The sequence below is a fragment of the Loa loa genome (genome assembly GCF_000183805.2).
Source record: "Loa loa unplaced genomic scaffold supercont3.96, whole genome shotgun sequence".
In the NCBI taxonomy this organism is placed as follows: Eukaryota; Metazoa; Nematoda; class Chromadorea; order Rhabditida; family Onchocercidae; genus Loa; species Loa loa.
The window spans coordinates 69800-97499 of NW_018108276.1; the positions used below are offsets into that span (position 1 = coordinate 69800).

The window sequence follows — 27700 nt, forward strand, 5'->3', positions numbered from 1 at the left end:
AAATTAGTGTCAAAAAAAAAAAAAATAATTAAAAATCTTAGGTAATAAAAGTAAAAACGATTTTAAACATGAAATGTGAATCATTTCATTCTATTATGCAATCATTTTTGGCATAAATATTATTCATATTTTTACTATTTATCTTTTCCCGCACAAATTTGAACATAGTAATAAGTTACTGAAAATTTGAAATGAAAAAAGTATTATAATTAGAAAATGCTTATTTCATCCTATTATATTATTGATTCTTTGCATGATAAATATTCAAATTTCTTTCATCTTTCAAATGAAATGATTATAAACTTTCAGGACATAATTTCAGGACAAACTAATCACAAAATTATTCAATTTGATCATTTGTTGTAATTTTTCACGTTTTATTTAGGTAATTCTACATGTAACTCAAAAAGAAGTGCGGATGCGAATGTTTTGGACACAATCTTAGATGAACTTACAAATACGGTACAACGTGATATGCGTTCTAAATCAAAATCACCCAGTTCAGCAATATCATTTTTAAACGTCCGGAATGGTCCACCAAAACCACCGGAACGTCATTCAACAACCGATGTTCGAAATCGTTTTACATCATGTGAAATCCAAGAAATGCAACGTCGAGCAATTGAAAGTGTTTCACCTTCTTCAGGCTAGTTAGTAGCAGAGATTTCGAAATATTTCATCCAGAATGCGATTCGTTTTAAATATTTCATTATCAAATTTTTATTTGAAGAATTTTTAATGAATGAAATACTTTATAAACCTATTCAATTCTTTTTTTTTAAAATGTACTTTTGTCAAATTTGCTAGGAAAAATTATTATTTTGTTAAAAGATAAAACAAAAGTACTTATATAAGTTTTTTTCATTACGTCCAAGAATATTCTTGTCATCTCCCTCTCTCTTTCTCTCTCTCTCTCTCTCTCTCTTTCTTCCTTCTTCTTCCTCTCTCGTTTTCCACTCTTCTGCTACTAATTAATTATTATTCGCGGAAGCTTTTCTTTTTTCTTTTTGGTTTTGTTTTGTTTTATTGAGCAAGAATTGAAATGATTTATGTGAACAAAACGTATCGTCGTTTATCCAAATAATACTTGAAGAGATTGTTCAATAAGTGGCGCAGAATATTGGCGAACAGATGTCGCTCAAATTGACAAATGACAAAACATATGGCAAATATTGTTGTTCTATTTTCTCTCTAATTAATTGTAATTTTAGATAATAGTCGAATTTTAGGGCAAAATTTTAATTTTAGCACTATGACCACTTGTACACTCAGATAATTTTAATTAAATTTGTAAAATTTTTATTTACATTCAAATTTCCTTCATTCATTTCACATTTTTACTTACAAAATAAAACGATAAATGGATTAACGCAAAGTTATATAATTTTAATTGAGTATATTATGAGATTAATTAGAGGCAAATCGGTTAGATTTTAAAAATTTTTCTCATAGCAATACAATAGCAATGTAAATATTTGTAAATTCAGACAATTTCAATTGAATTTGTTTAATAATTAATTAGAGCTCAATTAGTTTTTTTGTAAACATTGTTTACAATGAATATAAAATGTAATTACAATCATCGATTGGAAAACTAATTGTTGTGTAGATGAGAAATCAAAAGATCAGTAATCTGATTGATCATTGAACAGATAATTTATATAGAATACATCTCATGTCTTCCATTAATTTATTTATCATTTTATCAATTATCAAAGTTAGTTTGCATTCAGTTATTTGATAAAAGAGATTGACGATAAATTTAAAAAGCCCTAATAACAAGTTAAAATTTAATTTTCGATATTAACTTCAAAAATTAGTGGTGAAGAATTCGAAAAATTTAGACTAATTTAGGATATAATTGTAATAAATGCTATGAAATAAAAATGACCAAATATGAATAATTTTTCTATAAAAAAATAATAATTTTGTAAATTAATAATAGAATATGATTAGGTAGACTGATACTAATATGATAATATTATAATAGCTTTTTTTTTAAAATTACAATGATAATTTTATAATACAACGATAAAATATAATGTGAAAAATTGATAACGCAATAATTCTTTTTTTGCAATATAATGACGAATTTATGTCCACAGATTCTTTGTAACATAGATTTTAAAGTGACATTTAAATATTGGAATTAAATTTCAGGAAATCGACTGCCAGTGTCGATCGAACTAGATGGACGTCAAGAAAAATTAATTCAAAAGCAGCGACAACTGCACAGTCAATTTGAACAACTACAACAGCTGTGTGCACCTTCTAATGTTATTTAATAAACTACAGTCAATTTTTTTTTTAATTTCGTTATTTTTTTATTTTGAAATTGTTATAAAAATTCTCAAGAGAAACTAAAAGAATTTTTTGTTAAGAAAATCCTTTAAAATTATTAAAAACAAAAGTGAAATTTTAAAATAAAAGGAAAGGATTAAAGGATAAGGAAAAGGCTTATTCTTATTAATTATATATAAATTGAAATTTAAATTTCATGGATTTCTTTTTTTTTGGATGAATGAAGAATTATTTGGATTCCTTCGCTAGAAATAATTTAAATTTTAATATTAATAAATTACCTGTAAGATGGCAAACGTGTACATATTAACTCATTCACCAATAACAACATAATTAATAAGTTGAATTGTAAATTGAACTGCATGGTGGTTTAGTTAATATTATTAGGATAAAAAAGAAAATAATTCGATTTATATTTGTAATCAGGAAATATGCTATGTAAAATAACGGCATGGATCGATACAATATGTTATGCTCATTTGGTTTTTTATTATTTAAAATTTAAATTTAAATAAAATAGAAAGGATTCATTCATTGTTACTATTCACTTTATTTTATTTTACATTTAATATAACATGTTCTCTTCCAAAGTTCAATAAAAAAAACAATGTTAAAATTATTTCTTTCAGTTCAGACTAGTCATCCATCATTTATTTTGTTTTCTTCTTTAACAGCTATTAATTTCTCTTCTTAAGTAATTATTCCATTGTTTGTTTTAATGATACCTTTATTAATTAGTAGTTTTCTTGGCACTTCTAGAATGCAATCAATTTTACTAATTGGCAAAATACTTCGATGATAAGTACAAGACAACACTGTGTATTCTTTTCTATATTGTTTCAGCAGAAGTTGATCAAAAGATTTGAATTGAATCTATTGATTGATTTTTAGAATTGAGGATTTTATTACGAAATACGTTATGCTCTTGTAAATGTAGAATTACCGAAAAATCAATCATTAAACGATTAGTGCTTGCATGTTATCAATTATGGAAATTGTAGTCCATCTTCTTTTTAACAATAATGATCAATTTGATAAATCCCTGAGCCAGGAATGAAGTTTAATAGCAATAATGATGAGTACAATCAGATAGCAATAAACTGTTATTACAATGACAATAATAAATTTCAGTGCTCTTCTCGTCCCAATCTTCACTGCATAATTAAAAGAATTTAGAAAATCCTCATCCCAATATTTAAATTTTAAAAATAGGTCAATGAAAAACGAAAATTTGATCAAACAGTTTTTTTTTCCTATTTTTTCGTCTATCAGATGTGAAAGATCACAACCTTCGATAACTTTTTATTGTCTGAATACAATCAGCTATTCCGAAGAAAATTTCCAAAAAAGAAATTCCGAACGGAAACACACATAATCTTAAAGCAATTGCAACCGGAAGTAAACACAGGTAGCTTCGAAAGGCCTTGTTTTAGCTGTTTCACGAAAGCTAAAGAGAGGAGTCACGATTTCGGTATACTATCCAACATCAAGGTGTAACAGGAATGAAAGCAATTTTTCGTTTATGATAATAACAAGGAGACAAAAAAAAGAAAAATATCACTATGCAATTTTCCAAGCCAGTTATCATACCAGTACAAGTATCGATTACGGAAATAAAAGACCTTGGAATAGGTGCACTAAAATGGGAAAAAAAGCTTTGAAAGTTATTAACAAAAGTTCAGTTTGCCAGTGATAATTTGAAAGAAATAATTTTCGTCAAGAATACAAAACTTCGATAACAATATCAAAAAGGAAATATTTCACTGTTTGAGGATACTTATTGGTCTATTCTTGTCTAACCTAGAATCTCAATGGTGCATTTATTCATGCACAGATTCCTTTGTTTATTCGGATTCTTTTTTAGAAATCACTTTTTTTTCCTCGCTTCAATTTGTGATTGTACAGCTTGAGCAGATAATTCATCCATCTGTTTCAGCCAATTTTCTAAATCTTCCAGCTGTTGTTGCATTTGTTTTTTCCTGAACACCGTATAATAGTTCACACCCATAAATGTGAACTTTATCTGAAATAAAAGCAAGGAATAAACGCATCGAAAAAAAGCATGCTGAAAACTTCAGGGTAATTTTGGAAAAAAACTTGTAGATTTTCCAAAAAAAAGGAACCAGTGTTCGGATCAGTTACGGATCATCATTAATTATTTTCGATCATCTTTAGTTATTTTCTAATATTTCAGAGCTAAATTGAATTCAAAAATCGGAAATTTCGAAAGATGAAAATCTTACAGACGAAAACAACAATAATATATAAAACATACTTTGAAAAGTTCGAAAGCCGCTCCTAATAATATACATGCCGGAAACCAATAAACCACATCTGGTCCGACTAATTGCATGAAACGTTTGCCACGTGAAAACATCCTGGAATGAAAAGGCACTCCGCATTTTAATTACATTTGAAATATATAAACTGAACTTCAGTTCTGTAGGAGACTGAAAGGATTACAGAAATTCTCAGTTATCTTTGCAAAGCAATGAAGTATTGATGGGCTAATTTCGCAGGCAAGGTAAAAATGACTTTCATAGAAAAAGTTCTTCGGCAAACTTCCTATCGAGAAAACTAATTCTGACCTTAATAATTAAAGGAGAAGGGTGAGGGAGAAGAGGACGACCAGAGTGACCGGAGACGAAAACATGAAAGTAGTTCTTGCTACCATAAAATTAAAATTAGGGGACTGACAAAGTATATAAAACTAAGCAGTAAATTTCAATTATTATGAAATGATAAATTTTTGCTAATCAAGAAAAAAGCGCATCATTTTGTTTCTCCCGAAACTCTCAAATTTTCAGAACCTGAAGATTTCGCACTTACTTGTTTTTCTTAAACCTTAAAAAAAATGAAATTTTTTTTTTTTGAACTTTAGGGAAATTATGATTGTCGAATAGTTCCGATATTATATATGTATTCATGAATCAAGAAAAGCTGCAAAGACAAGCCATAAGAAATGAAATTCATTTGTTTTATCAAATCAGTTGCGTACAAGGAATGAATTATGTGAACAGCAATACGATAATTTCAGCAATGTTTGGTAAAAATTTACCAAAATTTCAGGCCATATTTTGGGAGAGAAAACTGCAAAATAAAATATACAACTGAAATGTAATCAAGAACAATATGACAGGCAAATTCACAGAGCTGAACAATTTACGATTGGTTTTACTTCTAAAGCCTTCATTTTTCTTTTAAAAGTCCAATGTTATACTCCAGTGTTATTGTTTTTGACTTGTTACATATGGTATTGATACATAGAACAAGCTCAGTAATTTGAAACATTAAAACAGGGTAAATAAAACCTATATCAGTCTGTCAACTGGCACACATAATTAATTAATCAGTACATTAGACGAATGATGTGATTCGTACTCTCATTTAGAAAGTTCATGTAAGTGTTGCTTTTACTTCGTGATCACATCACCATCAAATAAAACGCTGCATAAAACTGTAAAATCCTTATTTATTTAAAAATTACATTACGTTACCTTTCCCTCAATAAAAGCGTGATTCCTCAAGTAGCACTTCGCCAAATGTTACAGGTCTTTACAAACAACGACCGATGATATCGCTGTTGATATCGATCGCAGTTTTGTGACTCTCAATAAGTCACGTAACGACAGTTTGAGTGAGATGCAATCCTATGTCAAAAATGTTTTTACACTCTTTTGTCTGGAGCATATTTCGAAACTTATAAAGGCTATGAGGCACTCTCAATAAGAATTCCCAAATTGAAACTTGTTTGTTGGAAATTTCGAAAATACTAACCCTAAATTGGCACATTAACAAGATGTTAAAGTAATAGGAACCAATAATTGGAAATAATTTAAAAATAAGGACCAATAATTACATAATTGAAAATTCTAACCCTACAAAACCGTCCAAAAAAAAATAACAGATAAAGACTTTGCAAATAAACGAAATTAGATAAAATGATCCTACTATAATAAATTGAAAACGCTAGATAACTTACTTATTCTTCAGAGTTTCAATGAAAAACCCGCCTCATCAGCCTCGATTAAGTCTTTCTCTAATCGTTCACGATCTGCTTCACGTACCGGTTTTACCACTTTGTAGTACATTACAACGTTAACTAGGGCTACCGATGTCATACACAACGCTCCACCAATTAATGCTACAACCGTGGCTGAAAGTATTCAAATTCCTTACAACAAAAATATTTTTGTACATATATATGAAATGGTATTTCGTAATTTCTGAATACTTGGAAAACTGATCATGCAAGGTTACCTTCATTCTGAATAACCATGCAATCTTGAAACTTATTCAGAAGTTCCACAACTATTTGTGATGTCCTAAAATCAAATTTAAAGATATGATTTTAGTTCAGTAGTTTTCAAAAGTCGACCATCGTCAGAGGAACCAGTTTCTCGAATTTATTAATTCCGCCTAAAACTGTAAACATAAATCAACGAGAAAAAGACGTTTTTTAATGATTACCCGAGAAATTTCTCTGGAAGATACTACTTTATCCTGAAAGTTAAACGTTTGCTTCCATCTTGGCTCCCTACAGCTCATATCCTACAAGTCACTCATTTTGATGATATGGTCGCATCATATCACGGGATGTTGTTTAATAGCGATCCAGTGGATAATTAATAAATGATTGGACCATTATTAAATATACTACTGAGTAACAGATTATTGGCTTCTGAATAACCAAATAATTGGCTTCTGAATCAGTGATGGGAAATGGACTAGTACTGTTAGTGAATAATAGAATTAACTGGCCATTATTTACTGATTACCACTTAATGGACTACCGGGTTACAAAATACAATTATTATATTTATGTAGATCAAGTGATTAAACTTCAAAAAAGTTTGATGACGTAAAGTTAGGCACAAAGTTACAGTAGTTTAAATGAAGCATAAGTATACTCAACAAATACAAAATATGGCCAGTAAGTCATTTTTCGTAGTGAAAACATCCAACAAGAATAATTAGTACGAAAAAGAAACAATTAAAAAAAGGCATAATTAATAAGTGACGTGACAAAGATCTCAGAATGAGAGTTATAAACTAATGAGGAAAAAAAGCGAACAAACAAGAATAGTTTTCTACAAGCTTTTTCAAAAGTTATAGTAACTTGAGGAGGATGCAATTAATTCGCAGTTCGTAGAATAAGCAACACTCTTTTATAATGTTTGAAAATTTCTTCTAAGTCTAATATTAAGCTGCAAATAAATTAAAACATACTGCTGTACAATTTATCCAGTACACTGCTGGTAAAAATACGTTTATGAAATGGTCGTAGACCGGTCCGTTTAGATGCTAATCTTATCCACGATAATAACATATTATCCTGCAAATATTCTTCTCTTATCCTTGTAGCATTCAATAAAAACAAGAGATAAAGTATAAATTAAAATAAATTCAGAAATTTGGATCAAAATATATTCAGTCCATTCCAGTTAATACCACAGTTAAATAATCAATTACAAGGAAAGAAAAATGAAGCTTAAAAATACCAATTAGGAAAAAAAATTTCGCTCATTTTCCAGTCATCCATCAATTCTTTAAATAAAACATAATAAAATAAAATGAAAAACAAAAGAGAAATAAAAATAAGCACGAAGTACAATATGAAAATGGAAAGACCTGGATTTAATTAATTCTAAAAGCTTTTTTGCAACTTGTGCTCAAACCCAGCTTCCTAGAAGAATTTTCTCAATTTATAATGATATCAGATGTTTTTGCATCTATCTCTGTAATCTTATTCTCATGTATACTCTCTTCCTTCACCATCACACACTCATCCTATTATAAAACATTACTCATCAAATGAATTTCTCAATCTTCGATGAATGATTCTTTCTCATGTCCCCATTATCTCTGCTTTCCCTCTGCTTTAAAGCTTATTTTCTACCATTTCTCACAGTCACTATTTCCGCAAATCATTTCTGTTACTGTACAATGTGACGACAGTGTTTGGGGTTTGGTGACTAAGTGCAGTTGGACAAGGCGGTAATACAACAAGTTGTGTGTCAGTTGGGATTCATTTTAATTGAAATTTTCAATTCCAATTATTTTAATTCAGTTCCTCAATTTCAGTATGATCCGCAGCGAAATTTCGGATTGGAATTTATTTTAGTTGAATTGAAATTTCAATTCCAATAGTGATATCATATGACTGTGAAAATGTACATATGTATCATTATAAATTAGTTTGATTAGAATATTAAAATAAAATTTATTTCAAAACTAAACTTTAATTTGAGTTATGCTGTGGAATCGCAAGATCACAAGATTTCGGTTTAAATTTTTGAGTTTTCTATTGAAGCTTAATTTGAATTTACGTTTCATGCTCAGTGGTAAGGTAATATATATGGTGGAAAAATTTTATGAAGTATTTACACATGTGGATGTGTTGAAAAGTCGCGAACCGGAATATTTCATTTGTCAAAAGGTTAGTGCATAGGAATGATATGATAGATGGAATGGATCGGTTTCAGTACGGAATACGAATCAATGTTCATTCTCACCTCTCTTTTGCTTCAATCTGTTTAACACTGTGGTTTCCAGACTATTGTAGCATATCAAAATATTTCAAAAATATTGTTAACGAGAGAGTATGACTAGGAATGGATGGAAAAGTTATGGTTGAATTGGAATGAATAAGGCTGCAATGAATAAAGGATTCGATTGGATAGAATTTTAGATGTGATAGAAGTAGATGAAAGGATTAGATTAGTTAGGATAGGATAGTTGATGGGATAAAGGAAAGAAACAAATCATTTAGTTATGCTGATCTGTAAACAGTCTTAAATTCATTTTGTTCATTCATAGAAGAAAAAATCAGGCTTCAATTTAACTAATTAAAACCTAACTAGAAATAATTTCAAGGGATTTGTTGAGGAACCGTTTTTTTCTGTTGTTTTGAAAGCCTGTTAAAATTTATTTTCGAGTAGTTAAGTGGTGGAAATATGCTACAAGAAATTTTATATTTGAAAACTTACTTTTTTCTTATTTCAGCCAATAATAGTGGATTTCGACAATTTGATTGGCAATAAAAATTCCAAAAATAGCAAAGAAATTGAAAAGGTGGGGAAATTAGAAGTGATGGATACCGACAGTGAGCAAACGATGGAAGTACAAACGAATGGAGGATTGTCGTCCACGTCTACCGGGACGTCGGTTGCTGCGGTAAAAACATTCGTTAGCATATTGGAAGAGGGATGTAAAAAGTATTACGATGGAACACCACCTATATTTATGCCTGCTTTCGTAGAAATGGTTAGCATTATGTTTTTTAATCAGATAAAATAGGAATTTTGAATCCATACTTGTTATTCATGATCCGTGGAAGTTTTATTCATATATAGATAGATAGGCAGATAAACAGATAAATAAATAAATAAATGGATAGATACTTAAGCGAACTTAGCATTTAAAATGTCATCTACATGTTGCGAGGAGATGAATCCGATCATGAAGTCGTTGTAATTTAAAGCTATGTAAATCCAGGTGTGGTATTCCCTTCTAGCTGTTATATAACAAATCAATTGTAATTAATGAGTTGCATACGAATTATCATTTTAGCCCAATTTATTTGCAATACGATGTGAACTGTACGGTATTCATACAATAGGTCATGGTAGGACAAAGAAAATAGCAAAACAAATGGCTGCAAAAAATATGCTGAAAAAAGTATCTTTTTTAATTTTGATTAAGGAAAAAGGTAATTCTGGAGTTTTATTTTTTTATATTTCTAGAGTTTTATTTTCGGGAATATCATTTCGAGACAGTTATAACAAACCACCAACCTTATTAATTGATTTGATGAGAAATAATATAGTTCGAAGTGCTTGTAAACTCTTCGTTTAGATACTTCAATTAATCTTGATATTATGTATACAACTATCCATACGATGGGTGTGTTGAATTTTGAGACTTCAGTCTGCAGAACTATAACGATTTATGAATGGATGTTTCATTTTCATCCATAGCTTATCTAAAGTTTATTATGCTTTCTGTAATTTAATGAATTTTAGATGAGCTATAATAAATTCTGTAGATGTCTGGAAGTTTGCTTCATTCGTCAAATTGATTTACTTGTATCAAAAGCTGGATTTTTTGACTTTTTAAGAAATGGCTTTGGTGTTTCTTTTCAACAGATGAAAGTGATTCATTTGCATAAATACGGAGTTTATTTCAGATGATTGAGAAGGAATCATTCAGTGATTTTGAACTCGGTAAAACAAAAGAAGAAGCATTAGCTAGCTTGTGAGTTATATGTGTTATTTTTGCAGTTCCAGATTTGTTGCAAGCATATCGGTTGTACAGATTGTATAAATTACACCTAGGTATCGCCTTGTTTTATTTCTTCTAACAAGAATAATGTAAAATTTGGGATTATCATAGCTTCGTTTTATTAATCAACTCCATTGATAAAGGTATCTGGTGTAAGCGTTAAAGATTGTTATTGAATAAGAACTTTGTAAGATTGCATGGGCAGTGCAGCTGGACTTGTTAACATGGAAAACATTGGAAAAATGCTCACTGAAAAAGGTTACAATGGAGGAGTATTTAGGATTATCATTAGTATAGCTAACCATCATAGGGAGTAACTTTTTAGCTTTTTGTGTACGTTTAAAATCGAATCGGTAGGATTTCAAAACCCTACTCAAAATATATGATGGATCCATAGGTGATGACTAGTAACAAAAATAGTATTCTCTATTTGTCTTATAAACTACGTTTTACTGATTTTCATTATTTCTAATCAATTATAGTTTGAAATGTATGGTACTTATTTGAAAAAATACCATTAACATTCCAAAGCATCTAGACCGATGTACTTAACTTTGGATGCTGCACAAGATTTTTTTTCTTTATATAAAACTAATTATTACGGACTATAATATTCTGTTTGTTTTGCAGGGAGAATTTAACGATTGATTTCCAAAATCGAGGAAGTGGTGATGATTCTGTTGCAGAGAACTGGGTGGGAAAAGTAAACGAAAGGTTGGAACCTTCTTATCGTCATAAAGCTTTATCTGTATATAGTATTTTTTGTCGCATTACCTAACAGATAACTGTTATAAACTAAGCTTCAGACTTTTTTCATTTTTAATAAACAATCTTAAATTTATTAGTTTTGGTTCTATTCTAGATGTCAAAAGCTGAAATTATCAAGTGTTAATTATGAAATCGATGAAGAAGGACCTCCAAATCACCGGATTTTCATTGCTACTTGTAAAATGGGGAAAGTTCATGTAGTAGGACATGGAAAAACGAAGAAGGTAAGTCAGTGTCAAAGTTATCTTACTATTTTATCTGTCTCGAGATTTTTTTTTCATAGTTGTTACTCTGCTTTGGCTTCGCTTTCTCCGATCATTCCTTTTTTCTTTTGCATGATTTTAAACCTGCTTTGTCTTCTAATCACTTTCTCAACTGACATAGATTAACGGATTTGAAAGAATTTCTGCGGGTTTCTCGAATAAGTATGAAATGTGTTACAGATAGCGAAGACACTAGCAGCTCAAAAAATGTATGCTCAGTTAGAAAATTGGAAAGATTTGGCAGATGATATTGGAAATGCAGCGCTTGTTGCTGCTGCAGGTCAAGAAACTACGAACAATAGTGAATCTACAGCAAATGAAAGTCTGGTAAATAAAGTTCAGGTTGAAAAATTCTAGGAATTTTCTAAACATCATTTCTTTAAATGTATGATTGCTAAGAATTTAGCTTCTTTCAGAGTAATCTCGATGCATCAGCCAATGCACTGGTGCATCCGGACTCGTTGCAAAAAGTTCGTGCTGCATTTCGAGATGGCTTTGATGTAACAGGTCTTACAGAAAAATTGATCAAATTGATTAATTCTGGTGACGAAAATATCAACAAAATTTTCCTGAATCAAAAACTGAATTTTGTATTTCTTGAACCAGACTTGGATGGTATGTCCTCTTCAACTTTATCATGGAAGTATTCTGCATTTTGCCTCAATTAACTAGCAGATAAGAATTGAGAGACAACTCAAAGCAAGTAATGTGATGATGAACATGAGAAAAAATCAAATATTTCTGAGATTAAATTTTCGCAAAAACTATTTCAGGTAACCTCCAATGTCTGCTCTCAATTAATGGTCCTAATGATATGAAGAACGCTTTCTATGGATTTGGAACGACGGAAACGGATGCGAAAGATTATGCTGCGCGAAATGCGCTTATACATTTAGAACTGTTTATACGGACTTCGGAGCCATCACGAGGTTCCAGTGATCTGTCAGAGACACAATTGACGATTGGTTCTTTAACATGGACAAAAAATTCCCCAGAAGATGAAAATCAGAATTCTTCATCAGAAAAGCAGTAAGACGTTGCTAATTCAAAAGATTCCTTCGCATCGATTTCACATGGATTTAAAAGTTTATTATTTCCACAGTTTGCGTCAAGGAACCAAAATAGATTCCCCCCCCCCCCACCTCCCCAAAGGATCTGTATTTTTTTCCAAAAAAGCTATTTTTCCCAAAACTGTTCGGAACTGACTCGAAAGTTCTGTATATGAAATAAACATTTAACATAAAAGCACTCTGATTAAATTGGATTTATTTGTTGAAAGTCCTATGGCTTATACGATTTACTTTTATGTCATGATCTGGTATTTGTACTATAGCCCTATTTGATGCATTGAATAAAACGATTTTCCTCAACCCATCGGTTTCTCTATAAGACGAAACATCCAGCAAACTGAAAAGTCAACCTGAATTGACAAAATAAGACAACTTTATTTCCGTTAACAACCAACTCATCTCTAATCTATTCATTAGTTTCCAGTAGCTTTGATGATAAAGTCATTGCATGCATTTTGAGAGTAAGTTAATCGCTTATCAAGTTCCATGTTCTGCTATCATATTACCTACCACAAAAGATATTTTTACATGCAGATTTCTGTACTCATTATATATTTTAAAGTTCAAAAGCCGTTAAAAATTCCCTCCACGTACATAACACCGGTTGCACTGCTGATTCTATGAAAAATACCAGAACAGTTTTTTCTCTTTTTTAAATACTATCTGTAAAATATGATGTATTTTTGTTGGAATTCTTACTTATGATTGAAAATGCACTATGTTACGTTAACTTCATTATTTGTTTAACTAGATTTTTTATTAAATGCAACCGTTATTTGATATTATATGTTTTGGTACTTACATGATCACTTACCACTTCATGAAAAGATCTAAACAATACCAGCCAATAAAACATTTCGTTCAATTCACTTATCCGTTATTCTTCAAACAAACATAAAATTCTCCATATACTGCTGCATTATTACGTATAAATAACGTAAAACAATATTTTTAAACAAATACAAGTCGGAAATTCGAAAAAAAATCAGTTTCTAAACTGTTTCATTGATTATTTCGCATATTAAAAAGATAGTACACCTAAGATGACAGTATCCTATTTACATAGCCGTTTCAAGCACTTTTTTTCTAAACTAAGACTAACCTGCTTTATTTCCTTTCCAATTCAAATATAGATGTTGCATTCCAGATTCGTACTGTTCTTTCCATTGCTTATCCTTCTTTCTTGCCTGTATCATCTACCAGCGATTCTTATTTCCAGTTCATTTATTACTAATTCTTTTGTTTCTTTTCCTAATTGCCGTTGGTTCTTTATTTCTTGTTTATAGATCTTTCCTCCTTATTTATTATCTTATTAGCTACATTTTGTAACCGTACTTATTGTTCCAATGGCAACAATATTAATAAAATAATAATGCTAAAAAAATTTTGGCGAAAGATGAAATACGAAGAAGTAATCAGAAGAGCGAATTCTTACTACTATCGTCATAATAACACGTGCCGGTGCGAAATTTTTGAACTTTTTAACCATTATTATCGGATTTTTTAGAACTTTAAAGTTTTTGTAATGATCAAAGGATGGTGGGCCATATTTAGTTTCAGCTCTTTTTAAGAATGCTATAACCATAGTTTGCACAACATGATCGAAAAAGTGATGTGCGAGGAAGGAGTGAAACATTGAACGGAATTCAAAAGTAAGACTGAAGATTAGAGTACAGGAACGACTATTGTTAGCTCGACCTGGACTGAAATGCCATGTCGATTCCAGTGTTTTGAATAGTGTTTTATCGGTACATACGGACTGAAACATATTGTATTTTTCGTGAACAAATTCATAAAACAGGAATCTTTACTAATTTCATTTGAAAAATATGGTTTTCAGCAGTATTCTAATCGATGCTACAGTTGTCAACCAATCGGATATAATAGAAATATAAGTTTTCAGTATCATGGAAAAAGTGTAGCATAGTATCTTGAAATATTAGATAAGGGTAACAATATTCATACTGTACAATCTAGTAAACTGTACAATGTCACATTAAATTACCAATAAATTAAATAGAAGAGTACACCCATGAAAATTCAAGAGTATTAAAATCATTGGATAACTTACCCGGACCATGCTTGGTTTTACGGTCGAAACTCGAGAAGTATACGTTTCACATACAGGTGGAAAGCCGATCTGCAGCTGAGCTGTGAACAAATTTGGTGAATGTTTCTGTAAACACGCCAGCTTTTAAGCAACTAGAAAATGCAATAAAGAACTGATATTGTAAGATGAACCATGACATAAGCCATAATAGATCTTGACCTTTGTTAAATCAGTGGCAATACCTTCATCCTTTAAATACACCATGCTATTTTTTGAGACCTGTTATCACCTACAAAGAATTAAATTAGAGGCAGGAAAAATGATTTACTTTGATACTGGCACCTCGACACCACGGTACAAATTCGGGATATTCGGATACATTTGCTGCAATGTTGAACATTTCGTCTGCAGTGTACCTGAAAACAGCATGATATAAAATTATTTTAACAGAACGCGGCTACAAAATTTATTCCTGTTTAGAAAACAGACATTACTGAATGAACAAAAACCTCCAGTTTGTTCAGCAAATAATAAATCAATAAAAGTTTTATTTAGACTATAATTCAATTGCCGAAACGTAATAATAATCTCGATTTTTTCTAGAAGACAAATTAATGATAGGGACAGTTCATCTTCCTATTAAGTTGTTAAATTAGTCGTAACCATCATTACTCTAACTGAATGATCAAAAAATGTGCATGATCAACAAGTTTGAGTCCCTGTATGGATTAAATTAAAGTCATTTTTAATCATGCAGTAAAATTTTACACAAATTTTTACAACTCATTCATGGTTTTCAAGCTTTCATTCATGTCCTCATATTAGAAATTCGAAAATTTCAAGTGGAAGAATGCATTAAAATGTAACCCAACAATACGCTTCTCCTGATATTCCTTTAAATTTGTCGACTGTTTCAATGAAAGGAATAGATTCCTCCGTGGTATGAAATAGGCGTATCTTAATATCATTGCACAGCGATAAACATTCCGTTGTATGATATAGGCGTATCTTAATATCACTGCACAGTGATGAACATATCTAAAATGCTTCTGTAATAGGAAAATACTTTTCCATACATATCATCAGATTTCTTTGAATTTCACATCTCAAAATTTCGGATTAATCTAAAAATTGAACAAGCCACTTAGGAGAAACACAGAAAATGCATTGCTTAAACTATATTATGCATGCAAACGAACTTATAGGAACAAAAAACAACAGGCATTTAGATGTTAAGAGAAGAAAGTAATTGTGTTAAGAACCGACACAACTTGTAAATGTAAACACATCTGGTCACACAATATGTACTGTTCTTTCAATTTGTTTTTTTTTTTTTTGTATGTTTTTTTAAAAGATATTTTTGTCCGCAATACTATGCTTAAAATAATTTATTGTCAATATTTTCTTGATAATTTATCATTGTTATAACTTATCACAAATGAAACAATATAACATATCGTCATTCTTCTAATCACAACAGAAATTAAAAATAGCATTAGCATTTCAAAATTGCCCAAAAAAAGATTGCCACATTCAGTGATTGACACATCCTACATAAGCAACATTGAACAATACATCATAATATTTCGCCAAAAATATCTTAAAATTTAATGATTTGCTAACAATGATGAAGTATAAGCATACCATCACAAAATGCAAAGAAACTAGGTATGTAGGTTTCTTAACAACAAGCTTTTTTTTTCAGTCAATATAAACCCTCCTTTTTTCAATAACACATTATGGCCTGTTTTTCTATTAACTCAGCATCATTTCCTTGCTGGCTGTCATGACAAATATTGTTTAAATATACTTCAACAGCACTTGACAAATTGTTATACCATTTTGATTTACCTAATATCGTACTGAGTTACAAATCAACGCTAAGCTGTCATCAAATCATAGATAGAGGACGACAATAAACAATCCAGGTACCATAGCGCACTGAAACGCACAAGCAAATATTTTGTAGTTATTTGATAGGAGAAATTTCAAATTTACTAGAAAACTTCAACAAAATAGCCAAAGATTCTAGCTAACGTTGTTTACTTACAATATTACAAACACAAATTTTACAATAAAGTAGGTCGGCATCAAAAAAGACTAACAAGAAACGGAAAACTTAGTAATAGTGACTTGGAATGTGATGTCAGAAGAAACTGAAATTTGATGTCAGTTTTAGTGAACTGAATTTGATACCCATAGTGTTCAGCAGAGAAAATGAAAACACTTCTGTACGAACAAAGATGAATAGGATAGCAAGTAATCACTTAAAAAAAAAAAAAAAAAAACAAAGAACAAAATGAAATTTCTATAATGAAATTTCTATAAAAGCGATGCCGCTTTATTAGCTTTATTACACAGCAACTGTAAAATTGCAAATAGCAAGTAAATTACTAATAATGCTAACTAGGATGTTTGAATGCTTTAACAAAGCTTCATTACTGTTTGATATCACTAACAAGGAAAAGATAACTAATTGATAAAAATTAAAAATTTTTAATGACTTACGAAAAATCCTTCACTACCATTGCACTGTCTCTTTACTCAATAGATTAGTTCACATTATAAACTAATAATGTCTGTAGTGAAGCTCTTTATATGAATACAAAACATAGACATAGATATCTTTTTACGATATTGCAGTGGCAATGGTTAGGCAATACTAAGATGAGGAGAAACAAAAATGTCCCTGAAAGCTCATGAAAACTGTAAAGTACTACTACATATTGGCTACATGTTGGCCACTCACAATTCTACCTAATATGTTAGTTTACGAAACAGTGTTATGCTTGCTATCAGGAATCTCTTCTGGAAACCTTTACTAATATCCGGTATACTATCACTGGAAAATGCTGCATTGAATAACCTGATAATTTGAGTATTGCTAGTAATGGCTATGATATTTACCAAATAGATGAAACAACATGCAACAACTTGTAATCAATAAATTTTACTATGACAATAACAAAATTTTGAGAGAAAAAAAAAAGGATATCTGCGACACGATGAGAGGAATGCCGTCAACAACAATAATGATATTGTTATAAAATTTTTGGAAACAAAGAAATGTCCTAAACAAGAAAAAAAAATATCAATTTCAAGTAAGAATTTTAAAAAACGACATTGCCTAAAGCTAAAGGAGAAATTTTAATGGATAATGAAGAGTTTGACAAGAAAAAATTTATCAATGAAACTACCTATATCAGGAGCATAAAAAAATTAAAGAACTAAGAAACATTTCCACTTGTCCATAACTAAGTACAAAAAGACCTAAACTTGAAACTTCACCTGAAAGTCGGTTTCACAAATTAAAACGGTATGCATTATCTGATTAACGCTACTATTTTTGTTACGTTTAAAAATCTATTGGGAAAGGCAGGGGAAATGAAGGAAATCTAAAAAAAATATTCAATAATTATCCGAGCGGGCAAATAAAACGAATCACAGCATTAATAAATATCGGTATTTAATGTCATGCACAAATAACGGATATATATTCTCCAAACTTGCAATTTTTAAAGAAGAGGCAAAAGTCATGCCATTAACTGTTCTAAAGCTAAATTGAAATGATTTAAAATCACAGTTTTTGTACCTGACAAAAATTTCATGATATCACTTTCAAGAGTGGAAGTTCGCATCCAGTTTTCTAATAAGTTTGGATATTTTTGACAACAGTCTGAAAACTAATCTTCGGTATTAAATTTCCAATTATCAGCATCAATTTTCACGCTGCCACAAACTAAACAAAAAAAAAAACCTCAACAACTTCCTCTTTCTCCCTTGGAAACAATAAATTCTATCGCTTTTAAAGAAACGTATTTCGGAAGAAAACTGCCCTTATTCTACTTCTTGAATTATTAAAGACCACGCAAAAAAAGAAAAAAAAATTAACTGTATTAAAAGTAAGGTAATAAACTATCAAAAAAACAAAAGAAATGAAAACACGAAAATGGGACAAAAAAATAAGCCACTGACTTCAAAGAAGTTTAACACAGTAGACTATGACAGACTTAATAAAATATAAGCGCTTGCTTTAAATTAATCCAATTTTCTCTACCAATCAGGAAAAAGATTTCCAAGTGGATTCTTGAGCTGAGGAGAATGAAATAAAGTGTAAACAAGCTAAGAAAAAACTAGTTAACAGAAGTATAAAAGCAAATTAACAGCAAAGCTGATAAAAAATAGGATCACATGATTTCGTTTCCTCTTTAGAAATCCGGAAAATTTTAAAGAACTCACTAACCTTAATCAAGAAATCTTCCCAAAATCTTCGTCATGATTGAAAACAGCGTCTGGCGCTATATTTTAATTCCTTAGCTTTATCAACTTTTCTTTTGAGTTTTTAGTTTCTAAAATCCCATAAAAATATAAAAGAACATTTACCCCATCAATGCCAAGTGACAAATAAATTCTTTTATATAATCTAGAAGGTCCCGAAGTTCTTAAGCACGCTTCAGTGGTCGATGTCCTTTCACTATCGTTGGTTTCCCTTGCACAATACCTTTCTTTGATTTATCCTGAAAACCGCCACAACATAAATGATGGAAGCTTATAATTTAAAATGAGTACAATTCGCCATCGTGAATTTTTAACTAATTAATAGCAGTGAAATGTCATAACAAAGCACTGCTGGAATAGCCAATGAATTTTGAACAACTGCAACGTCAAAGATTTCGGAAACAGATAAGTACTTCATCTCCCATCCAAAATTTTCATGAAATGAAGAAATCTACAGCATATGATGCAGGATGCTTATAAATGAGGGAAAAACACATAAATGTTATTCTCTCTAGAGACAGAAACACAAATTGGGAGAATTCAATTTAAAAGCACAAGTATCCATACTTTCTTTGAATAGGAAAGTGACGCTGGCTGCTTTCGCCTATTCTTTTTTGGAATCACCGGTCTGTTGTTCTGCTTCAATACTTTGTAAATTCTCACAAGCCAGTTTTGTGATGTGTAAGCTTCTTCCAAATGTTCTAGCACAACATTTTTTCCGACCAATTACATATCCACGGGTTCGGTCGAAACCTGCTGGTTGTCGATAACTCATCTGAAAAGCCATCTCATTTGAAAATTAGAAAAAAAAATCGACACTTTAATTTCAAAATAATCAACACTTTTTTCAAAATAATTAACACTGAGAAATCAAAACATCACTCAGTTACTGACCACATAATGATTAGACTTATCGATGGTTCGAAATGTTTGGCTGTAACTAAAGAGCATGGCTGTCTCTTGCCAATCTTGCTAAAGGATTCAAGAATGTATCCATGTTTCACTTAATATTGCTAACCACTACCGAAATAAAATACTTTGGTTTAATTTCTGGGAACTCTCAGTATACTTACCTCGACATCTCCGAAACGATAGTAACTTATTTTGTACATTACAGAATTGAGCATTGTTTCAGAAGCTTTTGCTCCAACGCTGTAATCACCCGCCTCAGTGAAATAATTTGCTTCATGTATCTCTTTTGGATGTTCACCTTCAGCTATTCGTACCATCCACAGGAATTTATTGATATCATCACCTAAAAGAATTCAATCTCGAACTTTGTGTTATAATATAATTTTTCAACATTTTCTAGTGAATCTTTTTCCAAATAGCACAGATAAACAAATTTGAAGCCCGAAATTTTTACAAAAGAACTATAAAAAGCAATATTTTCCTAAAAATCTTTTCTTTCCCAACTCACATCCCATAAAAACAGGGATTAGAATGAATGAGGAGTCCAGATTTACAAGTAAAACATTTCCGATATCAAATTCAATGAAATGAGTAACCAACCCGAATAACCAATAACGCCACCAAAGATAACCAAAACATAGTCGACATCCAGTGCTTGCATAATTTCATACGCTGCTGACTCATTCGATGCCATTGCTTTTCCAACCTAAAAATGATCATTCTAATTCTCAATGAATTCTATGGAAAAGAAATCTAAAAAATATTAGCTGCTGAGTGGATAGTGCGAGGTAGCATTTAAAATGCATTGTTCATAAGGAGAAAAACATTATCTGACCAAAGAGTACAGGAAATTGCTATTAACTATCCAGCAAAACTTCAATTGACTTGAATGGGATTCAACTTTTCATCTTTCCGTAGAGTTTTATTCATTGACACGGATACTAAAAATAGAAAAAAGTAATAGTCAATTACTAAAGCTATATGTGAGTTATTCCATGTATTATTGTCCACCAACGTGGTACGATTTGCCATACCAGCTATTTGGTAACCATAATCCCACCAACTCATCACACGAGCATTTTCTTCCGTATTTTTTCGCAACCAGTAATAGGCTTCACGGAAATCATCCATTATTTCGCGACCCCTACAATATACAAAAAATTGCTTTTTTTTTCTTGCAATATTTCAGTTGCAAAATTATTTGAAAATAGTTCGAGATCGAAAAAAGAAACAAAGTAATGCTTATATTGTTGTTTTATCTTTAAAGTAGATCCTTTGATCACTGTCACATAATCAGATCACCCATCATTAAATATTTTACTGACAGTCACGTTTCATAAGCCGATAAGCCTACCCCTTAGAATTATGTGACTGTAAGACAACAGATGGATGAGAATATGCATCGCTCGTAACGTATGTACAATGCACGACGAACATTAACAGCATCAGGACGAGCACCACTGAAACGATAGATCGCGCATTCATTCCGATTGACAATTCACTGCTTTCCGGTGCTGCTTGATTCGTCCATGAACCACCTTTCCGGCCTTTTCCAACCTTATCGTATAAATGTTTGTTTTCTTCTTCATTGTTAACACTGAAACAGTCTCCTACCTTATTATTCATTATTTACTACTTGTACATACATCAGCGGAGTGGACTAGCATTTAAGAAGAGACAATGTAGTTTATAATGCTATGCCTCACCTCACATTTCAACACACTCTGGTATACATTCAGTTGTTGCGTACTCACGGCAAAGGTAGCGTATTCTAGACAGGGACAAAACAGATGAAATGAAACGCATAAATACATAGGATACTACTTTAAAAAAAAGAACTGTATAAGCAGAAAATGTGTAGTTCTTTATTCATCGTAAGTGTTCTTTTACGAACTTTTATAAGCTTCTTTTCTAGAGCGTTATATTCAAAATGATATTGTCGTAATACATTCAACAAATGAAATTAGCAAACATAATAAAACAATGGTAAATCAACGAAAACGAACCTTTTTGATTGTTCACCCTCATCGATCAAATATCTTTCATATGTGTAAGAAAAAGCTATTCCAGAAAGTATGCAGACAACTGGAGTAAGCGTAAGCATTAAACGAACCATTACGCCAGCAAAATAAACAGCTGTTACTGCATAAAGTATTACTGAAAAATATACATATGTGTATCCTTACGATTATTTGTTAAAAATAAAAAAAAAGGGTAAATGTGCCTTATCATAACTCTTTACATTAGTTATCATTTGGAACATGGAAATCCAACACATGGAATAATCTTTCATTATAGGAAGCTATATTCAGTAGCAATCGAGACATCAACAAATGTCGCAATAACTTACCGAAAACTCGTTCATCATTAACATTTTTAACACAGTACCACAAACCGACCGGAAAAACAGCAGCTGTGATGTGTAAATCAAAGAAGAATGAAACCCAAGTAGTGGGCTGATGTTCCGAAACAGATGCAATAATCGGTATATGAATTTTTGCATAACCGGTATCCCAAAGTGAATAGAAACGTCCCGACCATGGTGCTATGTAGCCTACAAATATATAAATATATTTTATTTTAGTAAATGAGTATTTTCAGAATCTATGAAGAGAGCATCTTGAAAATGTGAACCAAGTATTTCAAAATACAAATAAATTGAACCAAGAATTGTGAGAAATCTAAGACTCGAAGTCATACCAGCATATGTTAGGAGAATAATCGTAGAAATTCCTAATACAAATACCAGTGAAATTCCACCGAAAAATAAAGTCATAAATTCCTTTCTTGAAACTCGATGTTGCATATATTTTAAAGCGGCAATAACCTATGAAAAATAAAACAGTCCCTATTGTCTTTAAATATCACCTGAAAAAATCCAAAAATTTCAATTCTGAATAATAGCCTGAATGTAAGAGAAATCTGTTAACCTGCAGCATACCGAAGACACCAGCAGCAGCCATATGTTCGGAAGTTTTCACAGGCTGGAAGCCAACAAATGGTACTTGCATCGCCATTATTTGCCCCAGAACATAAAAAGTCGTATATGCTGGAAATAGGAATCTGCAGAATCAATTAAAATCCTTCCGAAACATAGAAAGTTCCTAGCAGAAAAGAAGTACTGAAATCTAAGAAGACAATATTACAGAAGACACGAACTGCTGAAATTATCATATATTTCCATATTTCATCGCAGCATAAAGCTAGCCTTAGGACACCGGTTATGTTGATAGATGTACCGCCTCCGTCAAACTCCCTATTTGACACCGTCTTCGGTGCGACTACCGAATGGCTTAATTGAAATCAAAAATTTCAAAACACATGTAATGCTTCAATTCTCGTCTTATCGAATAAGTAAAGAATCATTTTTATATTATCAGAACAAAACGAAAAGCTATGTAATGAAAAGTGGATCATGCAGAAGACATAGACCACATTTTAAAGGAGTTGTAAAGAAGACTGAAATTCTTTGAACTTGGCGAAGTCAATTTAAAAAATAAATTAAGAAGAATTTAGTGAAAATCTTACCAATGTAAAGCTTAGAACAATATCGACCAATTAATATGAGCGTAAGAACATGCAGTGGAATCAAATTTATGATGAACACATAACCCCCCCAAGCAGAGACCATATAAAAATATGACAACGCAGTTAATGTTGCCCAAAATACGGAACCTGTTTTCACTGAACGAACCCATAAGAAATAAGTGAACTGAAATAAAAAAAAAAAAAACAATGATGATCGTCATGCAAATTATCCATCTGATTTACCAAAAATTCCAATACTTGAAAATGTACAGAAATTTGTAATAAGAAGAAAGATGAAGACCTGAAGCGAAATCAAAATTTTGACAAAGAGTGAGAATTTTCAAAAATTCAATTGGAATTTCGGAATAGAAATGGAAATTAGTAGCTATACACCTGCAATGCAAAAATTGCAATTCCTTCATTATCGTAAGAGCCGGCGACCGAACGACTAGTATAACCGGGTGAAATAGCGATAAAGCATGCTGCAAACAGACCAGCACCTGGCGTCCAAAGTTCCTTCGTTAGAAAATATGTAGCTATTGCTGTGAGACCGCTGAAAATAATTCGAATGAATCACCGTAATAGGTAAAGCTATTTAATATCTTGTTTCCACGACATTCACTCATTCTCTAAAGGTTGAAAAAGCAAAAATTCCATTTAAAAAATCTTAGGGAAAGAATGACGTAAAAGTGATGTAAAGAAACAGAGTCAGTTTGCAATGCCAAAATCATTTCTGGCATATATTAAAAATAAAAGGTATGAATTTTTAGTAAAAGATCACTAGAAAATGAATCCAATTTAATATCAAAAGTGATTCGCCGAAAAGAAAAAATAAACCATACCTAAACGTCGGAGCAAGGAAAACACAAACATCTCTGATATGTACAGAAATATTTAGAGCTGCTAAAATGTAATGTATTGTTCCTGAAGTTACCATCAGTCCGGGATAAACCTGTGTTAATAACATCATTATTTTTGCAAAAGTAAAAAAGTGAGGAAAAAATTTATTTGGGAAAACAGCAGAATATTATTTCCAAACAAGATAATTTTTGTTGAAGTAACGATAGATTATGCCAGCTGGAAAGAAAAGAAATTAGAAAGTAGAATGACTATTTACTATAATGACATAAATTACACCAAAACTCATGTATTTAATTTGCGTATTTGATATGTACCTTTTACGTATTGATATACCCTTCTACACACATCTACTTCCTCACACTAACTAGTGAATTATTGACTTGGAAAGTACTTCCGCTAATTTCTATCAAGTGGTAACTATGTGGATAACAATAAGCTTAGTAAAATACTACGTAAACAGATGAGCCATGAACATCGAAGGGTAAAAACGTTAACTGATAAACCGATGAAGTTACAACTACATCAAATATTCTGGCAGTTATTAATTATTGCAAAACATTCCTTATTCGTTAAAACAAAGCCACAACTTACTGTGCCCCCAACAATTCGTCCAAGTGGATACCATGCCCGTTCATCGAACCAGTTTAAGAAATTATAAAAGCCATGTTCAACCATGTAATGCGTTGACCGATAGTTGAACCTGATATTCAGCCAAAATTGCATAACTAAATTGAAAGAAATCTCACATCTTTTACATCCCTCCACGAATTTCCGACGGTCCAAAAACCGCAAAATGCTATGTATATATGTATAGTCTTATCAAATCATCGTTTAAATTGTAACATGTGGTAATGTTTTTTTAATTTGCACCAACTCAAGAAAATATCTCAAGTAACCACAATCTAGCTTTTTTGGAGTCACGACCCGAATAAAAGGTTGATTTCCGAAGTTTAAATCAACAAATACATATTATTCAGTATATAAAATAAAAGGAACAAAAAAAAGACGACAAAAGATGGATAAATAAGAACGAACCATGGGTCGAATTCATGAATGATAGATTCAAATCGAATAACAGCAAATAATCTTGAAGCAAAGCCAACAAGCCATGCTAATACAAGGATGACAAACGTCAATAAGCTAGTAATGCCCAGTGAATTTGACGCCAACATTTTGCTACTTCCGTTCGAACCGGTTGAAGTCATCACTGAATCAGTCATGTGTCTAAAATCACAACATGAAAATGCCTCGACATCAAAAATTCCGGAAAAATCCAATCTTAACAATGTAATCTGTCACGTTGAACCTATTTCTAAAAAAAAACCCCCGCCCTACTCACAAGTACCTCATGACATCCGACTCATAACAACCTGACAGTCCGCATACGTTACGAAAAATATGGCCGGCATTGACAGTGATTTTTGCGTTACGAAAAATGTTAATCTCAGCTTCGTTTGTGTCTATTTGCTAAGCTATGATAAATTCGCACCGTCGGCAACCGGATCCGCCTGCATGCATATGTTTCGTAATCGGATCCGCTTGTACACATGTGCTTCTCAACCGAGTCCGTTTGCATACATATGCTACGGAAAATTCACATCCCATTAAGCAATCTTATTGCGTGTGTTATACAAATATATCAACTATTTAGCAAAGGATCCGTTTTAGTACTGATCCGTTTGTTTTCCTGTTTTGTAGACCGTTTTCGTTTCGATTTTTGCCTTTGTTTTCAACAATAAACTGCTAACGTTAAACCTTAATTACTGCTATATACTTTGTATTACAGTCGGAAGAGAAAAAGAGGGACCGAAAATTGATCAAAATTTACGATAATTTTATTTATAACCAAAAAGAATCCTCAAATTTATGTTTTCCGTTCTTGTCATTGGAAAGAGAAATTCTTTGATAAGAATTTAACCCCAATTTGAACTAATGCTAAATCAATTGGTTTGTTAAATGAGAAAAAAGAAATTAATAATGAATGATGGTAGGAAATGGTGAATACTAATCAATATGGGAGATAATTGAAATGAATTAGATAATGATATAGGTTAGATTAGGTTAGCTTAGATGAGGTTTAAATGATATAATGAAATATGTTCACTGATTGACAAAATCGAATTTAATTCTAATCTTCCTTTTATTCATTCCTTTTTTTGAAAGAAAAAACAAATTTTGCCTGCAACATTACAGTTTCAACTAATTATTTATTGCTTTAAAAAAATTGTCATTAAGGTTCGCATTTTGTGTTTACACTTACTGTGTTTTATGCCATTTTGAACGATTGTTTAATTGGCAAAATAGCTTAATCTCCAGGGAATCATTCTTGACCATATTGACAATTTTTCTCCCTTTTTATCTATTCTTTAAAAGAAAAAAAAAGAAAAATAAACGATGGACCAATCTACGATTGTGTTGGCAAAATCCGTCAACCCTTGTCGCTGATATCGCGAGTAGAAACAAGGGAACAATAATCCCCCTTTTTTTTGAAAGCCAGACATCTTTGTTTTATATGCTCATATCGTCTTACGTTTGCACTAACAAAGAACCTAATACCAATGGGTGCTCCATAACGAAGCTAATTCTTGTAATCATAAAACAGTACAAGGATCCTCCCAGTCGAAGAAGCGGAGGGTCCTGAGCACTAATCCGTTTTTACAAATGTGTTTCATTGAGGTCGGTTGGATATAAGTATGGGGCGTGATTTGTCTTTTTTGTTCTTGTGTATTCGTTATTAATTTGTTGTATCAATGTCATATTTGCAAGTTCGTTGTTATATCAATAAATTTATCGTAATAAAAGGTTTAATTACCCAAGTTTGAGGTACTATCAACTAAAGTAGCAGAAAAAATCCTCAGTTTTTGTTACGACTAAAGAAAATCGGCGACAAAATTTGGTCCAACCAACCCGATTCGAACCACCGACCTAAGGATTCGATTAAGAAAGAAGCGAGTAAGTCTTGTTCAATCAAGAAAGAAGCGAAAAATAATTCTTATTCGCATTAGCTCATAACAAAGCTTGAAAGTTCGACCGGAAAAAAATTGGAATGCAGTTAAGTTTTGAAAAAATGCAGTTATTGAATTTTGAAAAGGGAAAAAACTCAACTTTTAAATCTACAGAACGGTATTCCCAAATGAAATGATTCCCTCTAAATTATATTACGTTCAGTTGGATTATAAATCAGTATAGTTCCTAATCATTCAATAATGGTGGCGAATAATCAATTAAAATAAGCACACAATTTTCCGTTAATCTGCCAATGTTTGGTATTTGTAGTTCTTGATGGATTGATAACAGGACTTATTTATCATGAGAATATCTGTAATTTCTATAACTGCTTTATCTGTAAATAATTACAATAGGTGGTTGGGTAATTAATAACTGAT

At 31.3% G+C, this 27700-nt stretch overlaps 6 protein-coding genes across 6 annotated transcripts in view; 2 read left to right on the forward strand and 4 right to left on the reverse strand.

Annotated features, from left to right (window-relative positions):
* Window positions 1–2290, forward strand: part of LOAG_17576 (hypothetical protein) — a gene marked incomplete at its 5' end in the record, with an annotated part of 9097 nt that extends 6807 nt beyond the window's left edge. Inside the window, 2 exons of the mRNA XM_020450236.1 lie at window positions 386–646; window positions 2161–2290. Of these exons, the coding sequence (XP_020306115.1) occupies window positions 386–646; window positions 2161–2285 (386 nt within the window). The 3' untranslated portion in view covers window positions 2286–2290. The remainder of the gene's footprint in view (window positions 1–385; window positions 647–2160) is intronic.
* Window positions 2291–4050: 1760 nt separating this feature from the next.
* On the reverse strand, window positions 4051–5821 carry LOAG_01134 (hypothetical protein). The gene is made up of 3 exons (XM_020445654.1): window positions 5799–5821; window positions 4577–4679; window positions 4051–4324 (listed from the first exon to the last, which is right to left on the reverse strand). Exons 2-3 carry the CDS (start codon window positions 4676–4678, stop codon window positions 4169–4171), a joined length of 258 nt encoding a protein of 85 aa, XP_020303906.1. The 5' UTR covers window position 4679; window positions 5799–5821; the 3' UTR covers window positions 4051–4168.
* Window positions 5822–6138: 317 nt separating this feature from the next.
* On the reverse strand, window positions 6139–7644 carry LOAG_01135 (hypothetical protein). Its single transcript, XM_003136675.2, has 2 exons — window positions 7531–7644; window positions 6139–6457 (listed from the first exon to the last, which is right to left on the reverse strand). Exons 1-2 carry the CDS (start codon window positions 7628–7630, stop codon window positions 6291–6293), a joined length of 267 nt encoding a protein of 88 aa, XP_003136723.1. The 5' UTR covers window positions 7631–7644; the 3' UTR covers window positions 6139–6290.
* A 995-nt stretch (window positions 7645–8639) lies between these two features.
* On the forward strand, window positions 8640–12773 carry LOAG_01136 (double-stranded RNA binding domain-containing protein family protein). The gene is made up of 9 exons (XM_003136676.2): window positions 8640–8740; window positions 9307–9567; window positions 9874–9981; window positions 10490–10557; window positions 11215–11298; window positions 11447–11576; window positions 11796–11942; window positions 12032–12230; window positions 12389–12773. Exons 1-9 carry the CDS (start codon window positions 8660–8662, stop codon window positions 12646–12648), a joined length of 1338 nt encoding a protein of 445 aa, XP_003136724.1. The 5' UTR covers window positions 8640–8659; the 3' UTR covers window positions 12649–12773.
* Window positions 12774–14060: 1287 nt separating this feature from the next.
* LOAG_01137 (cyclase/dehydrase) lies at window positions 14061–15779 on the reverse strand (the record flags this gene model as incomplete). The annotated part of the gene is made up of 4 exons (XM_003136677.2): window positions 15603–15779; window positions 15064–15151; window positions 14757–14861; window positions 14061–14444 (listed from the first exon to the last, which is right to left on the reverse strand). The coding sequence occupies exons 1-4, from the start codon at window positions 15701–15703 to the stop codon at window positions 14061–14063; spliced, it is 678 nt and encodes a 225-aa protein (XP_003136725.2). The 5' UTR covers window positions 15704–15779.
* A 3341-nt stretch (window positions 15780–19120) lies between these two features.
* On the reverse strand, window positions 19121–25919 carry LOAG_01138 (60S ribosomal protein L35; the record flags this gene model as incomplete). Its single annotated transcript, XM_020445655.1, has 16 exons — window positions 19121–19252; window positions 19581–19788; window positions 20087–20268; window positions 20526–20631; window positions 20898–21069; window positions 21280–21522; window positions 21932–22082; window positions 22276–22479; window positions 22626–22752; window positions 22856–22974; window positions 23454–23637; window positions 23847–24006; window positions 24296–24405; window positions 24906–25014; window positions 25350–25538; window positions 25804–25919. 15 exons carry the CDS (start codon window positions 25917–25919, stop codon window positions 19618–19620), a joined length of 2343 nt encoding a protein of 780 aa, XP_020303907.1. The 3' UTR covers window positions 19121–19252; window positions 19581–19617.
* Between the last annotated feature and the right edge of the window lie 1781 nt (window positions 25920–27700).